The following is an 18,502-nucleotide window of genomic DNA, read 5'->3' on the forward strand; positions in this document are numbered from 1 at the left end:
CTACAAGAGGCAACTCTGGAGCACCTGGGTGGCTCAGCTGGTTGAGCATCTGACTCTTGATGTTGGCTCAGGTCATGATCTCACTGTTGTGAGACTGAGCCCCACATTGGGTTCTACACTGACAGTGCACAGCCTGCTGGGAGAGTGGGAGAGAGAGAGAGAGAGAGAGAAAGAGAGAGAGAGAGAGAGAGAGAGAGAGAGAGAGAGAGAGAGAGAATCTTAAAGCACGCTCCAGGCTTAGCACAGAGCCTGACAGGGGACTCAATCACACGACACTCAGATCATGACCTGAGTGGAAGTCAAGAGTTGGACACTCAACCAACTGAGCCGCTCAGGCACTCCTGTACACTTTAAATACATGAAGTTTATTGTATGGTAAAAAATCTCAGAAAAAAACTGTAGAGGACATATTTCCCTCCTTCTCCAGTTATTCTTATTTTCAGTGGAAGTTCCTTAGCTTTTTATAGCTAAATTCTCTTTTTAAATTATCCCTCTTTCTATAAGTCAAGCTTTTAAAAAATCTAGCAACAACAAAAAATTCACTTTGAAAAAACAAAAATCTAAGTTATAAAATTGAGAACTCTGACCAATCTGTACTAACCAATGTTGCCTCAAAAGTTGAATAACTGGAAAACCACAGCAAAGGATGCCAACCACAAACCTAAACCCTAACCTTAACCCTGACCCTAAATCTAAAGCTACCCCTAACTAGTAACCCCTAAATTCTACCCTAATCCTAACTGCAACACCAAATCTAACCTCTGGAGAGGTCTCTGAACTGCAGGGTATGAGGCATATACTCTTACCCTAATCCTAACCCTGCTCTAAACCTAATTCTAACCCAAACCTGAACACTAACCCTTACCCTAACCCTCTCCACATTCCTCTGGAGAGATCTCTGACCTGCAGGATTAACAGGCACATAACCTCACCCTGGCCCTAACCCTAACCCTTATTCTAGCCCTAAACTGAACCCTAATCCTAGATCTGAGGGGGAAAAAAAGAGTTGGTATATACACACACATACACATCCACAATGGAATAGTATTACTCAGCCATAAAAAAGAATGAAATCCAATGACATGGATGGAACTAGAGAGTATTATTCTAAGTGAAGTAAGTCAGGGAAAGACAAATACCATAAGATTTCAGTCATATGTGGAATTTAAGAAACAAAACAAATAAGCCAAATGAAAAGAAGGAAGGAAACAGAATTTGTAGTCTGAAAATAGGTGTGTACAGATCAAAACAGTTAAAAGAGAAGAAAACCACAGGAAAGGAACTTGGCATTATTAAAAGTAAATGTATGATTTCCATTGTTTCAATACCAAAACTAGTCATTGATTTCCTCAACTCATCTACCAGTATTATCTCTGAAGTATCCTCAGGTACTTGCCAATGTGTTTTCTAATCTAAAATTGTCCTCTTATATAAGTCTTAAACAAACTTACTAAAAGTACTTCACCAGAACATACCCTAAAGTAATTTTATCCCCAAAATGATCACCTTATTCTTTATTAACAATCACATGCAGCTCAAACTGGTTTTTGGTTAGAAAGCATGTATGAAATAATAATTACCAGAAAGAATATGCAATAATTAACTATTAGGACACTGAAAGTTAAGAATATTTTATATGAATAAACAACTAGCATAAACTTCCTTTGAAAAAAAATTTTTAATGTTTATTATTTATTTTTGAGAGACAGAGAGATGGAGCGTGAGCAGGGGAGGGGCAGAGAGAGAGGGAGACACAGAATCCAAAGCAGGCTCCAGGCTCTGAGCTGTCAGCTCAGAGTCCGATGCAGGGCTCGAGCTCAGGAACCGCGAGATGGTTACCTGAGCCGAAGTCAGATGTTTTAACCAACTGGGCCACCCAGGCATCCCTAGCATACTTGTTCAATATCATCCATGTAGGCAATGAAAAACAATGGGCAATTCGGATCTCTTAGCTTAGATGACAAAGATTAAGTTCACATCCCAATGCCTTTGATCAAAAAGTGATCTTGTGGGGCGCCTGGGTGGCGCAGTCGGTTAAGCGTCCGACTTCAGCCAGGTCACGATCTCGCGGTCCGTGAGTTCGAGCCCCGCGTCAGGCTCTGGGCTGATGGCTCAGAGCCTGGAGCCTGATTCCGATTCTGTGTCTCCCTCTCTCTCTGCCCCTCCCCCGTTCATGCTCTGTCTCTCTCTGTCCCAAAAATAAATAAAAAACGTTGAAAAAAAAAATTTAAAAAAAAAAAAAAAAAAAAAAAAGTGATCTTGTCCTTGGGACCCCTGGGTCGCTCAGTTGGTTAGGCGTCTGACTTTGGCTGAGGTCATGATCTCGCGGTTTGTGAGGTGAGTTCCGCATTGGGCTCTGTGCTGACAGCTCAGAGCCTGGAGCCTGCTTTGGATTCTGTTGTCTCCCTCTTTCTCTCTGCCCCTCCCCTGCTTGTGCTCTGTCTCTCTCTCTCTCTCTCAAAATAAATAAACATTAAAAAAAAAAAAAAAAAAGAAGTGATCTTGTCCAAACTGGGAGGATCACCTCTGCATTGCTGACTCTGCACATTAGATAGGTAAATAGGAGCAGAACAGAAGCCTACCTGGTCAGATCAGCAAATCAATTCCCATGACCTACACATCAAGAAGGGGCAGACATAAAATCTGAATCTTGATAGGACTTGAAATATAGACCAGCAAAACATTTTACAAAAGGGATTTACTGTACTTTTACTATTAGGAGGATAAAGACACTGGAACATCTGGAGTGATGAGTGAATGACTAATGTAGAAAGTTTAATGACCATTTAAATATATATATATGAAATACACACATGTATTTTGATTTACAAAATGCTTTGAATTAACAAGCTTTCCTAACACAAGGTCTCCAGATTACTCATTTCCTAGGAATTTAAGTGAGGACTAGCTCATTTGTCTTCATTCTATTAAAATCAAGGTACTACATTCGAAATGAGGCCTCCTAAATCTCTACACTGATTTAGCTGTGTGACCATGGGCAAATTACAGATTCTCTCTGGGCTAAAAGTGTGTGATTCTAAGATGTAGAGAAATCAAGAGCTTGAGTCTCACAAGATCTATGACTCCCACAGCAAGACCAAATAAGGTTTCCCATAATCTATATTTCCTTCCAGTGCCTCTCTTGATAACCATAATTTTGTAATTATTTTTTAAATGACCACAGCAGATTACACAAAATACTTGATCCTCTAAAATCTGTTCAAGTCTTCAAGAATATAATCTGTCCTCATTGAGCCTCTAGAGTATGGTAAGCAGCCATTAGTGACTGCTCTTCCCCTATGCTTTTAACGATAATGGTAAAATTTTTTTACATACCCATAGGTGAAAATAATTGCCAAGTAACTTTTACTCCTAAATACACATTAAATACTTGTAACCATTTATTCCTAAATACACTTAAAATGTCATCCTAAAACTGAATGTGCATGGTAGTCTATTATGGGATTGCTTGATGTTTTGGCACCTAAACCTTTTCACTATTAGTCATTTATTTCAAACTACCACTAATTTACTTTTCTAAAAAGGTCTTAATCCATAGCAGTAAGGGATAGATTCCTTCAAAATTAAAGAGGCACTGGGTCTTATGAATCAAAATAATTTTTTCATTATTATTAAAGATTAAAAAGTGGAAAATAATATTTAGATATTTTGTATTTTAAAAATTATGTTATGACATTAAGTAGAAAACCAGAAAACCATGAGAACGTGTAGGAAAATACAGCAGAAATACCCCAAAATGCTGAGAGGTTGTCCTTGATGGTGAAGACTATCAGTGGATTTTAGTTCTTTTATATATATCCATTTTTATAACAGGGAAAAAAATCTAAATAAATAGTTGACTTATAAAACGTGTAGGGTATCCCTCCACTAAAGTCACAAAGATTATAACACCAGATAAGAAGACACTGACGTAGGAACGAAGAGTTTTGTGAACATTCTAACAGATATACAGTTAAATATTATAGAACACTCCACAAAGAGGAGAGCCTTATCTGATAACCATAAAAAACCTACAACAGCAAAGAACGGCACGTCATTTCGGCTCACGTCCCTCACAATTGGAATGTGGCTCAAATAAATCCCACTAATTATAGAACCTCAAACACTCAATCCCAACTACTCCAACACTCTGGCAGGCCGCCCCCCCCCCGCCCCCCGCCCAAGTGTACACTCTCTGGATTGAAAGAATGGACTTAATTGTCCCTCTTCAAGAATCTTACTCATAATCACTACTGGTTGAGGAATATGAACCCGAGTCGCTGACCCGATCTTCATAATCGCAATCCTCATCTTCTTGTGAAGAATGGTCTCCAGGGAGCTCATCTGGGCTCTGACGGGAACCATACGAAACCGGAGACGCCATCATCAAGGATGCAGTAGTTACTAGTAGTGTTAATTCAAATCTCGCAGCAATGGCTCGCCGTAGCCGCCATGTTGTCTCCGCTAGGGAAAGGGCAAAGGCCACGTGACCGCCAATCTTTGGCTGCAATTGGTGGCAGCTTGAGTTGCCAGGGAGACGAGGAAGCTTTCCCGAGAGAGAGAGGGAGCTACTGAAAGAAGCCAACGAGGTGAAACTTCCAGGAGGGCGTCTCAGTTGGAGGAATATAAGTAGCTAAAACTTCACCACTTAGAGTCTCCTAAACGCGCTCCTTTAGAGTACTATAATTTATTAACAGCGGAGACCCATTTTTTTCTTCCCTTTTTCTAGTTTGCACTTTGCCCTATGTTTCTAAGCCGAACAGCTGCCCAAAGCCTTAGAGGCACTCAGCTTGGGGTTCCCATGAAGTAAAGGAAACTCCTCCGTACATTTCCACAGGGCCTCTGCATCTGTGCTGGGAAGGGAAACTTTTAAGCAAAGTCCACTAGGTGTAAATGTAAATACGCTCCAATGTTTCTTTGGTTTTCTTACTGTTTCACAGTTGCAAACATTTGTATAGTTTTCCCTAGCAAATGTAAATTGCTTAAAATAAGAGGCAATGTGAAATCAACTGCACGTTCATTTTGTAATTTTATAATTTGATGAAGTGTTATCACTGAAATTGGAAATGTAAACTGGTAAATTTTATCGGTAATTTACGAATACCTACAAGTATTTTTTTCTAAGTACAAAATAATAGCTAGCCTTTATTGAGAGTCAGCCATTTCTCAAATTACTTGTTCTATTGATATACTATACTACGTATTCACATACTATGAAGTAAAGATCCTTATACTAAAATAAGGAAACTGAAGCTTGGGTTATTCATCTTAATGGTCACATGGCTAGAAGGCAGCCAAGCCACACAAAAATTGAACCTGTCATTAACTACTTGATTATATTTCGTCCTCAGGATCTAGTAATTCAACTATTACAGATCTTTTCTAAGAAAATAAAGGTTGTAAAAACAATTATAAAGTTTGTGAAAGTGGAAAGCTGAAAGCAATCTAAATATTCAACAATAGGGGAAAAGTTAAATAATACACTTTTCTATATGAAATATAAATATTATGATAGAAGTATTTTCAAAGAATAATGCAAGGGGGAATATTCATGTTATAACAAGTTAAAGGATATAATATTTTATGATCTCAATGGATGAGTGCTGGAGATTCAACTTAAATTACATTAATTCTAAATGTGTTTTTTCATAGTTGTATACCAGCTGTTGAATATTGTTTTGTCTTAATTTGAATTAATTTATAAAATTGTTTTTATCTTATATGAGAGCTATAGAGCACAGAGCTTATAACTTTTTATTTAAATTATAATTTTAAAAAGTTTAATTCATTCCTGGAAGTCCACAACAGATTTTTCTTTTTTCCTTAAAAGAGGTCTATCTATCATTCAGACTGGAGAACAGGGGACTAGTTCATAACAGGATAATGGGGCAAAAGAGGCCCTTGAGGTGGCAGGAGAATCTGGTGTCTACCAGACAGGTGGAAGGACATGACCTTGCAGACATGTCTTCTTTAAAACTGGATCCTAAACGAAGGTGCAGGTGTGGATGCTGATTTGCCAGTTTTAGTCAGGAAGTTGAGACACTCTCCATACATAATGGTGTTTATTTTCTCAGGTAAGTAGAAGGTAACCTTGCCAGGTGAAAATGAAGGAGGGCAATGGAGTTTGAAGAGAACAGATCCCCGAAGGAAGGGAAACAAATATTTCCATCAGCACTGAGGTCCAAAACTGTAGTTACTTTTAAAATCAGAGAAACAATATTATTTTTTAAAAAGTTGGAATCAATATAATAGTTATACTTGTTTCATGTTAAAATATACATACTTATTCTCACCACAATCTCCAGTGATAAAAATTTTAATATTTTAAAAGCATCTTATTGGAAGTAAAAAAAAAAAAAAAGACATTCTAAATATTAACAAAAAACCCCACATTTTCTGCATATAAATGACACTCTTTTTTTTCTCTATAAACAGCTAATGATTTCATGCGCTGCTCAAAAACCTTCAACGCCACCCCATTAGAGAATAAATTCCAAACTAGGTAGTCTCCTCAAAAAAAAAAAAAAAAAAAAAGATTCCAGTTCTACAAACAATTGAGCACCAATTAGGAATTAGATGCTTTATTTCCTGCATTAATCAAGTTAATCAAGTGTGCCCAACTTGCCAGATCAAAAGAACCCCTGGGGTTCTTGTTAAACATAGAGATTTTAAGACCTGTCCCACCTCAAAAGGATCAGAATCTCCAGGGAAGTTGCCCTAGAAATCTCTGTTTTAAACAAATGCTCTCACCCCTCAATGATCCCTAGATTAAGGTAAACTTGGGAAACACTGCCCCAAGCCTACCCCCAGTTCTAATTCTTCATATCTGCAGGCCCACTGACCATTTCCACAATAGGCTAGAAACCACTCCCACCTCCTGATTTTGAGCCTGGCAGACAGAGCAAATCAACCTCTCCAAGCTTCACTTTCTTTATTGGTAAATTCAGATATTGATATGTACTTCATAGGACTGTTTGGAGGTCTAATAAGTCAATGTATGTAAGATCCCTAGCACATAAAGTATCAATAAAACTTAAAACTATTTTATAGATCATTTATTTTACTCATGCAGTTCTCTCATTGTGAAATGCTACATTTTCCTTCAAGACCCAATTCTAATAGTACCTTTTTCAAGAAGACTTCTCACACTCTTTTCCTATCTCAGTGACAATTCTTCTTTCCACCTTCCCCTCATATCTAATAAAGTTTTGTAATGAGTATGTCTGCCTAATGTCTAAATTATTTAGGAATCTTTGCTACCAAATGACAAATTTCTGGAAGTTATAACTGGGTCTTTTTTGTTGTTGTTTTCAGTCTTTCATCTTACATAAGTTTGAACAAGAGCAAGAGGTGCCACATAAAAGTATCTTTTATGAAATCTTTTTCACACTAGATATGTCTCTAAGTTAACTTCTTTGGCTAGTCTACTTCCATATGTTAGATTAAAAGACAAAATCTGCACCCCCAGAAAGATACCACTTTCCTGATCTTTCACAAAAGAAAAAATAAGAGCAATCATTTTATATTCTTATTTAAATCTTCAGGGTGTGATGCTTATCAGATTTCTAACTTTATATGTCATATTTGTACTAAATTAATATTTAACAACCTTAGATATACTAGAGAGGATGAAGAATGGAAAAGATTAACTTGCTATTTTCAGGGCCTTTTAAAAAATACTGACTTTGTTTTATACTTAGCAATTGCTGGTGACTTAAAAGAGACTGGGGTATATTCTCAATTTTTATTTTCCATTACACAGATGGCCAGCCATCTCTGAGAACTAAGTATGTTTAGTTTAATACATATATATATATATATATATATGACATAAAGTCCTTATTTTCATATTTTACTCCCTCAATTAGGCAAACAACACAACTCTGACATAAAATACACCAGATAAGAACATAATTAAATATTTAGTATTTTTGGCAGGTTCAAGTTCTTTGCCTAGTGGTAACGGAAGCTAGCAATGAGAAGTAAATGAAAACAGGGCTACATGAGGTCATGTCCATTAAAAAATTTTAAACTGCAAGGTAAAAATTTACAGAACTTAGCATTGTTAGAAACTAATACCATCTTAACTATGAACATGGAAATAATTCATGAGGGATGTGGTAATCCTGACAACCCCAATCATTTAAAAAATGATGAATAATAATTCGGTAGACCAGCAAAACAGCATTTTAAAAACTGAGGCATCGTAATGTAGGATTTTTAAAATTTGAGATAGTCATAAATGAATAACATTTCAGCAATCCAATGTTTATAGAATTGGATTATGATCTAAGATTCTAATTTTCCTTTATAAAAATGGAATTGCCTGTTAAAATGTTTGGAACTTGTTCCATAGAAATCATGCATTCTCTATTTGAATAATAATGAAATACAGATGAGAACACAGAGGTAAACATAAAAGTATCTGAGGTAGATGGCACAAAGCTCAACCCCAAACCCTTCATTTACTCCTAGTTATTCTCATTTTATACTTTCATTTACACATTGTAAAAAGTTGATGAAATGTTCTACCGCCATAGATCAGTAGCTGCCAACCAGAAGGAAGGGAGGCCTCCTTAAAACGGGAATACAATAGCAGCAGAAATTGTTGATGGCTGACAATCCGCCAATGAAGAGCAAAGTCAGAAACAAAAAGCAGACACAAGAATTACAAAAAACCAACTCCCCCCCAAACTCATAGCGTATAAATGAGTGCTAAGTGCCCTCAATAGCATCTAAAATAAAAAAAGAAGAAAGAAAGAAACAAAATTACTGCATTGTCGAACCCTACAGTAATTTGATAAGATCGTGAAAATGCTTGATATTCCCTAAGTGCCATGCATCCTCCAGTCAGAGAATCCACATTCTCATCCTGATTTTGGCACTAATAACCAAGTGAATATGGACAAAGTCAGTTTCATCATCTGAAAACGACAATAATAATCCCTGTGTACTGTACAGGGTTGCTAAGAACCAAATGTCCTTGGAATCTAATGTCCCACACTTTAAGAAATAGAGGAGTGTGTGTTATATGCTATATTTAAATGTTTTTGATTTTGGGGCACCTGGGTGGCTCAGTTGGTTAAGCATCCAACTCCTGATTTCAGCTAAGGTCACAATCTCGAGGTGTTCGTGGGATCAAGCCCCGTGTTGGGCTCTGTGCTGATAGCTAGGAGTCTGCTTGGGATTCTCTCTCCCTCTTTCTCTGCCCCTCCTCCTGCCTCATGTGTGCCACTGTCTCTCTTTCTCTCAGTAAACTTAAAAAAAAAAAAAAAAGTTTTTTATTTCAGTATTTTTTTTTAGTTTTTACTTTTTGAACTTATTAAAGGATATTTTATTCATCAGGAATATTATCTAATGGGGCACATCTTTACCCCTGAGGCTTCTGGATATTTGAGATATTTTAAATATGCTATTTTGCTATTGGCAAAAGTATGAAGTTTAGGTTATCAAACATTTTCAGAGACTCACCTCTTGCTCATTTTCTTTGCTGGCTTAGATGTTAGAACACACTAGCACTCTGGCCTGGACCAGCCCCATATATTAGCCATTAGGCTTTGGGCAAAACTCACTTAGCTGAATTTTCTCAGAGTCTCTAAGAATACCTATTGTTCTGTGCTTTGTTTTAATTTTTTAGGACACTGGTTAACATAATCCTTTGTATTTTACAGATCTTTAGTTTTTTACAGCACTTACATATCTGAAATTCACACCACCACCCAATGAAGTGGGTATTATCCCTTTATATTACAGGAAGAACAGGAAAACATAGACAAGTCAAAAGTCTTGTAAGTCACACAACTAGTGCACAACAGAAATAGGACTCCAAGGGAATGTTTAAACTGCAATAGCCTTGTACCTAGTTGTTTTTTTTTTTTTTTAAGTCTGCAAAAATACTAATGAACCCTAATATAATCATTTGGGTACTTCTTATAATCAAGATGATACAAATATGTGTTAATTTACTTAAGTAAAAGTAACTGAGAGACAATCTTGAAGCTTTTTCCTGACTCTGACAACCTATATGTAACTTTTAATCGAAAAGCACTATGGTCTTTTATCCCAGCTATTGTTATTTTAGTCTTGACCATATTTTGTAGCTAACACTTCACTCATGCAGAGAAAAGTTTGCAACTTTGCTTCACTTTGGGTTTGGCTGGAGCATCTTTTTCAAAAGCACAGCAATCTAAGGGCACCTGGGTGGCTCAGTCAGTTGGGTGGCTGACTTTGGCTCAGGTCATGATCTCACAATTTGTGAGTTCAAGCCCTGCGTCTGGCATGCTGTGCTGACAGCTCAGAGCCTGGAGCCTGCTTTGGATTCTATTTCTCCCTCTCTCCCTGCCCCTCCCCCATTCAAGCTCTGTCTCTCTCTCTCTCTCAAAAATAAATAAACATTAAAAAAAAAAGCACAGCAGTTTAATGCTTTACATTTTGAAAACCATATTCACAACAGAAAATACATAAGTAATTAAAAAAACACTCAGAAGATTTATCCTTTAAAATAAGATGTAAAAACAAAATAGAATCATCTTGCTATTTTCTCTTGTCTATACATTTCTTATGGCTCAATGCTATTGTTTTCTTTAATGCAATTGCCAGAATTTTGTGGATATCTTACAAGGGACATTTTAAAGGAAAAACATAAAAACTTTATAAAACTGATATAAAAAAATAGGCCATGCTCTGGACTAGTCAATGAGAGCTATAGTGAGTAGATGAACATGATTTAAAAGTTATCTGGTTTCTCTAAGTTCTATTACACTATGTCTCAATTTATATATACAAGTAAAAGACATTTGATGAAATAGGAACTTGTATGATAATATAGCTTCATTAAATGAAAGAGAAACCTCTACAGATGTCTCATATTTTTAATAAGTATGTTTGAAAACATTAAATAATAACCACTAATGAAAATGACACATTGCAAAAGCAAAAAGACTTTCACACCATGTTAAAAATAAAGCATCATTAGCCATGATACTGACAAACACGTTTATAGTTTCAGATTCCATGGGTTCCTATACCATGTGGGAGCAGTTATTTGTAATTCAGATAGAGTAGTAGAGTAGTTTTTCATATACTGAGCAGGTTTATTCCAGAAACACTCCACTATTTACTTCTGAAATAATCATTTCAGTCTTGATGACTATAGTTTAAACATATTCTTTCACAGTGGTTCATTCAGATGCATTTGTGCTTTGGATCTGACACCCTGTAGTGTTAATCAGTTTGGAATTTTTTGGCACCTGACATTTAAAATATGAAATTCTGTTGCAACAGGGTCTTAAGCATTTAAAACAAAAACCCGTCCCTGCTTTATCAAAGTCATGCTGTGAATGAGGTTCTAGTTAATGTTTTGGGGGATTACTGCTGGACTGTAATTTTATCAAATGTAGGGGGGATCTGTCTTTGGGAAGTTAGCAGAAACCCCTTTTAGCTACTCATTTAACAATATTTTATAGTATATGGCAGGGGCTCTCTTGGGGGAGGGATAAAGGAAATCAACTGTGGAAAATTGCAGATTTCAGAAGACGGTTTTTAAATCGAAGAGACCCAATTTCTTTCTTGCACAATGTCTTTCTTTTTTTACTCACACTTCCAACAGAACAGGATTTCTACAGCTCATATGGTTTTGTACAAAGACTTAAAAGGGTCACATGAAACGTTTACAGATGAGAGAACTCACATAAACCTCCCCCTGACAGATATGTACTAAGGGCCACTTACTCTTTCTCACCACAAAAGTATTCAAGAGATACTTTTGATATATTTCTAAAAGTTTCCCCCATATTATGTCTTAAGAAGGCCCGGCTTTCCTGGACTTAAAGCAGCATTAAGTGCCTGACATTTCATCCATCCTTTCTTAACCTTAAAATGGAAAGAAAATTTGCTCTCCATGTGGATTCTTACTTCTTTCTGCTCTATAAACCCATCATAGTTACCATGTAATTTAATATTCTTTGGTCTATTTTGCATAAAGTATACGGTTGGACGAAGGTACCAGCAGTAAGTTAATACACTAGCAGTTTACGGAAAGTTGGGGTTCTTATCCTTCTTAGAGGAACTCTTAAATTTCCTTTGTGTAGTTTTGCGTGTAGACGCGCGGGCGCGCGTGTGTGGCGTGTGTATGTGCGTGTGTGTGTGTGCTAACGATTTAGATTTGTTAAAAAGTGACTCATTCTAACTCCAATCACAACCAAATTCCAAACGAAACTCTCAGCTATTTTTTCCTGGAGAAAGTGTAGAGGTGTTTAAAGAACAGCTTTGCTTGTTTTTTCTCTTCTTTAGAAAGTGGTGTTTTTTGGAGGAGGGTGGATAACCCGGTACCGGGGCCAGACTCCCAGCGGCGAGACCGGGTGGATCCGGAGCATCCAATTCTGGAAAAGGTGGGGTGCAGGTCCCAACGGCCTCCCGCGACTAGCAGCACAGCAGGAAGAATCCCAAGACTCTTCCCGCAGCCCCCCCCACCCCCCCGCAGGAAAATTGCCCCTCCCCTCGCCATAATCCCCCGGACCAGAGGGCGGTCTTTCCCGGGCCCCCCGGCCCAGCACTGACCTGTGTAAGAGGACGCGCTGTACAGAGTCCAGGTCCTCCAGGTTCCGGGGGGCAGGTTTGGGGATGCTGGACCTGCCCACCTGAAACATGCCCACTTGAGACTCGCTGCAAAAAGCGTACAATAGGTCACAGGCGAGGGCTCTCCCGCGGCACTCGCAGCGCCGCCTGCCTCGGGCACAGCTGGGGCCGCGGCTGGGGAACCCCGAGCTGAAAGAAAAGGCTGTCAGCTTTGGACACTCAAAAACCTGAGACTGAAAGGCAGCGGTGTGCAGCGACGGCTGTCCCCGTCCTTCGCCCTCTTGGTAACCCGCGCGGATCTTGGAGCCCCGAGGCGGGCTGCGCGGCCACCCTGGCGCTGGAGGCCCCGGGGGCAGGTGGGTGCTCTGTCGGCCGCCACCTCCGCCGGGGCTGGCCAAGCCCTCGGTCCCCCTCTTCCGCGTCCTGGTTCCTCCACCCCTCCAACTTGTCGGACCACGCTTCGAGGTCCCTTGCACGCGCGACGAGCCGGCCAGTGCCTCCGGCCCGGCTGTCCAAGGCTGAGCTCTTTCGCCGCCTAGTGCTCTTCACTCTCCCTTCCAGGACAGTAAGGCTGTCCCGGGCGAGGGACACCGGTGTCCAGGCACCGCCCCCAGAAAAGGAAGCTACCACCTGCAGCTTGGAGGACCGTGAGCAGAGGAGGAGTGGAGGAGGCAATGAAAGGCTCCCCGTGGCTCCGGCTGCCCAAGGAAGAGTGGAAAGGGAGTGGGAAAGAGAGGCGAGTTAGGTTTCAGTTGTTGGTGGGAATTTAAATTCTGCCTAAAGAAGCGACATACGTTCATAAATCTTGGTAAACATATTGGTTACCTGTGATGTGCCAGGCTGAGTTCTAGTCTTCAGAGAAAAGGACGAATAAAAAGTGGCTGCTGTCCAATCTAATGTCCATATTCTCTTTTGGGATCTGTGAGCTTTAAAAATACACTTCACCCTGGAAAATAACAGGAGAAAAATGTAGGTGACCTTGGATATGGCGATTTTTAAATGCAACACCAAAAGCATGAGTCATGAAAAAAAATTGATAAATTGGACTTCAATAAAATGAAAAACTCTGCAAAATATGCTGTCAAGATAATGAGAGGACAGCCACAGACTGGGAGGAAATATTTGCTACAGACATATCAGAAACAGGACTCTTATCCAAAATACACAAAGAACTCTTAAAATTCAACAATAAGAAAAGGGACAACCTGATTTAAAAAATGGCAGAAGACCTGACGTGCACCTCGCCAAAGAAGATATACAGATGTTAAATAAATGTATGAAAAGATGAGCCACAGCGTATGTCATTAGGAAATTGCAAATTATCACAACAATGAGATACCACTATACACCTATTAGAATGGCTAAAGTCCAAAACACTGGCAACACCATACTGATGAGGATGTGTAGCAACAGGAGTGTTCACTCATTGGTGGTGGGAATAAAAGATGGTATAGCCACTCTGGAAGAGAGTTTGGAAGTTTCTTACAAGACTAAATATAGTTTTACCATATAATCCAGCAATCACATTCTTCAGTATTTACCCAAATGAATTGAAAACTTATGTTCACAAAAAAAGCCTGCGCGTGGATGCTTATAGCAGCTTTATTGATAATTGCCGAAACTGGGAATCAACCAAAATGTCCTTCAGTAGGTGAATGGATAAACTGTGGTATATCCAGACAATGGAATATAATTCATTGATAAAAGGAAATGAGCTATGAAGCTGTGAAAAGACATGGAGGAATGTTTTTTTTTTAAATTTTGTTAATGTTTTATTTTAATTTTTGAGAGATAGAGCATAAGCAGGGGAGGGGCAGAGAGGGAGGGAGACACAGAATTCAAAGCAGGCTCCAGGCTTTCAGCTGTCAGGCTCAGGGCTTGAACCCATGAACACGATATCATGACCTGAGCCAAAGTTGGACACTCAATCTGCTGAGCCACCCAGGAGCCCCAAGACATGGAGGAATCTTAAATACATATTATTAAGTGAAAAAGCCAATTTGAAAAGGCAACATACTGAATGATGCAGCTGTATGACATTCCGGAAAAGGCAAAGCTATGATGAAAGTAAAAAGATGTGATGTTTATAGGAGTTTTATTCATGATTGCCAAAACTGAGAATCAGTGATTTCCAGGGAGAGTGGGGGGAGATGAATAGGCAGAGCACAGAGGATTTTTAGGTCAGTGAAATTATTCTGTCTGATACCATAATGGTGGATAAATCACTGGTTATAGATTATAGATTGCAGATTAATTATTAAGTAGTGATAGACTTTAAGATGTAGGGTTATTAGTTAGGACTTGGCTATTTGTTGTAGGATTTCCAAATGTCACTATATGTAGGACTTTTCTCTTGGATTAGGTTCTTGAATCCTGGCTGCCAGTGTTCTGGGAACCAAGTGGATAAAAAAGGATGAGCGATGGCAATCTCATCTCTTAATGAATATAGACTTTCACTTAATCCTTCTGTCTTAAGTACATCCTTTGTCTTGTTTCACCTCTGCTCTACACTCTGCCTGGTCCAAGAGTTTCAAGAATCTAGAAATGTCTTTTGATTCAGAAATTAATCTTCTTTTAAAGGTTTATTTTATTTGTTTTTGAGACAGAAAATGTGAGCAAGGGAGGGACAGAAAGAGAGGAGGATAGAGGATCTGAAGCTGGCTGCGTGTTGACAGCAGCAAGCCCAGTGTGGGGCTGGAACTCATGACTGCGAGATCATGACCTGAGCCAAAGTTGGATGCTCAACCAACTGAGACGCCCAGGTGCCCTGATTCAGAAGTTAACCTTAAAGAAATAATAAAAAAATGGAGATCATGATGTTCATTACTGTATGTCATCATAACAAATATGTAAAAGGTATAAGTATGCAAAACTAGTGTAATACTTAAATAGGTTAAAGTCCATTCATACAATGAAACATATGTATTTACTAAAATGAAATTTAGGGGCGCCTGGGTGGCTCAGTCGGTTAAGCGGCCGACTTCAGCTCAGGTCACGATCTCGCGGTCCGTGGGTTCGAGCCCCGCGTAGGGCTCTGGGCTGATGGCTCAGAGCCTGGAGCCTGCTTCCTATTCTCTGTCTCCCTCTCTCTCTGCCCCTCCCCCGTTCATGCTCTGTCTCTCTCTGTCTCAAAAATAAATAAAACGTTAAAAAATTTTTTTAAATGAAATTTAAATAGAATGCTTAATGGCGTGAGAAAATATTTATGATTTAAACTTTAGCAAATATTTTGGAGACAAAACCATATATTCAGACTTTGTTAACTATGTAAAAGTTAGGAAATTGGATGGATATTCACCAAATCTTAAAAATGATTGCATCTGGAAGTAGAATAGTGATTTTAATTTTCTCCTTAATGCTTTTCTGTGTTTTTCAAAGTTTTATACAGTAAATATATATTACTTTTAGAATCAGGAGGTAGTCCCATATAAATATGTAAAAGGAATCATTTGAAGAAAATTTAGTAACTGAATTCTACCGGTGAGAATTTTCAGTGATCTCTTTTAGATTTCCATTCTCAGATATACATAAGTGGTTTGGCAGAATATTGTACTATTTAAGGATACATGGATAACCTGTTTTTTTAAAAGGCCCATTACAAATCTTTTATATAAGAATAATTATTGTGTAACTATACTGGATAATTACTGCTTTATCTTAAGTTTTTAGTAATTTATCTTTTGTTTGTAATTATTAGATAACTCCTCCCTCCTTTTTTAAAAAAAATTTTTTTTAACGTTTATTTATTTTTGAGACAGAGAGAGACAGAGCATGAACAGGGGAGGGGCAGAGAGAGAGGGAGACACAGAATCTGAAACAGGCTCCAGGCTCTGAGCTGTCAGCACAGAGCCCGATGCGGTGCTTGAACTCACGGACCGTGAGATCATGACCTGAGCCAAAGTCGGCCGCTTAACCGACTGAGCCACCCAGGTGCCCCTTCCTCCTTTACGAGAAGTCTGTAGTGTTACAGATCACTATTCAATTATGTTTTCATAATAAATCTGGGTTTACATATGTTATACTCTCTTAAAGTGAGATGTACCTATAGCTACTTGTTTGGTCTTAAAAGCAAAAAGCTCTCTCTGACTGATGGCAGAAGAGGAAGTTAGAGAGTTCCACATGAGAAGAACTGTCCAAGACATCGCTCATTTAGAGACGGAAGGGACTATTCACGAAGGAAAGTGGGGGCCTCTAGAAGCACAAAGTGGCCCTGGCTGACTGCCAGCAAGGAAATGGGAACCTTGGCCCTACAATACAAGCAACTAAACTCTGCCAATAACCTGAATTAACTTGGAACAAGATGTTTTCCCAGGCCCTCCTGTTAAGATTTTACCCAAAAGAAACCCTGATTCTGCTTTTGTGAAACGCAAACAGAGAACCTGGTTGAGCCCTCCTGGACTTCTGACCTACAGCATGGTGAGCTGATAAATGAGTGTTGTTTAAGGACACCAAGTTTATGGTAATTTTTTTAATGTAGGAACTGTTTGCATAATAGAAAACTAATGCAAAGTGTTTTCAAGGTTGGTTATGAGAAATTGTCTATGGAACCCATGGGTCCTGTGGGTGGAAATATCTCCAGCAGTACTTGGCAGCTCAGATGCAGGCATGCTCTCCCAGACACTACACTCTCCTGGCTTTCGTCTTGTTGTATCATCAGGTTCCTCTGCCTTCTCACAAACTCTAAAGGTTGGAGTGCTCCCCTCAAGACATACAATAAATGCCTTCAAATATCTGAAAGGCCATTATATGGAACAGTGATTGTTTTATCCAGTACAGCTTCTGAGGTTAGAATTAGGATATGGAGAATTTTTTATATGAAGGAGGATTTATACTTAATATATACTGCAAGCTGGGATTCTTGGGAAGCTGACTCTGAGATGGAGATTTCCATGTAGGAAGTTTACTGGAAAGTGCTGTTGGGATCAACAGTGGGGAGAGTGAAGGGAGCAGGATTGGGCAGAGGAAGAAGTTGAACTTCAGTGCAGCGTCAACAAGGGCCACAGTCAATCCTGTGGGCTTGATATGGGATTATCCTGCAGAGTTGCCCTGAGTTTAGGCAAAAGGGATAGGCTTTTTTAAAATCTTATCATTTCAGAAAAGTGACTCTCCAGCTGAGGGCAGTTTCTGAAGAGGGACTCAGCTGAGAGTCTCACCAGTCAGCATTCCCAGCAGGGTGGAGAATGAATGCCTTCCTCCTAAAAGGGGCAGAGAGGGTGTGGAAAGAGGATTGTGGTGTTGTATCACAGCATCTTATACAATATAACACACTCACTAGAGTGACAGGGCCCTCCATCACTGGAGGAGTTATCAACGGAGGCTGCAGGGTCCTTGCAGCTTTGAGGTGGTGACCATTTGTGTACTCTCTGACTTAGGAAAAAGACATAACATGGGTGAAGGCATAAAGCGGAGTCTTACTTCGACTCCCTCAGACATTATGAACATAAGATGTTTAGATTTTTTAAATTATAGAAATATCTCGATCTTCACCTGGAGAGATTAGCTTTCTTAGGCTTTTCTAATTGGCAGAACAGGTTCCTCTATTTTCTTTTACACCTTATCATTTAGGAGGAGTCTTTTAGCTTAAAGATAGATTGAAATTATTTTCAATTATCAGGACAGTTTTATTTGTTGACTAATTTGTTGACTAATAACTAATAGCTGACTAATAAGTCAACTAATAAGTTCTTTATGAAGAACCTGAGAATCTACTATTGCACTAGAAAGTGGAACAAAAAAAAAAAAACTTTGCAAGTCCTGATCACAAAAGACACCAGAAGGATGGGTCCCTGGTAGGGAAAGGATGCAATAGGTGAGAAGTGACAGGGAGGCTGGGTAGGAATAAGGAAGAAAAATAGGCTTCTGGGTACACACCAGCCTATGTTAGATAGTAAAAAAATGTTTTGTACCCTTTGGACTCTATGTGTGT

General features: G+C 38.9%; 1 protein-coding gene across 3 annotated transcripts in view; it reads right to left on the bottom strand.

Moving 5' to 3' along the window:
- The window catches only part of INTU (inturned planar cell polarity protein), a 96,416-nt gene extending 83,268 nt beyond the window's left edge, over window positions 1-13,148 (bottom strand). The window contains exon 1 of one of the 3 annotated variants that reach the window (XM_053901261.1): window positions 12,559-13,148. In XM_053901261.1, the coding sequence (XP_053757236.1) occupies window positions 12,559-12,647 (89 nt within the window). In that variant the 5' untranslated portion in view covers window positions 12,648-13,148. Of the gene's footprint in view, window positions 1-4,241; window positions 4,489-12,558 lie in introns of those variants that run through there. The other 2 variants (XM_053901260.1, XM_019419198.2) reach the window with 2 other exon arrangements.
- Between the last annotated feature and the right edge of the window lie 5,354 nt (window positions 13,149-18,502).

This window comes from Panthera pardus, unplaced genomic scaffold (assembly GCF_024362965.1).
Source record: "Panthera pardus isolate Hobbes unplaced genomic scaffold, ASM2436296v1 HiC_scaffold_13, whole genome shotgun sequence".
In the NCBI taxonomy this organism is placed as follows: domain Eukaryota; kingdom Metazoa; phylum Chordata; class Mammalia; order Carnivora; family Felidae; genus Panthera; species Panthera pardus.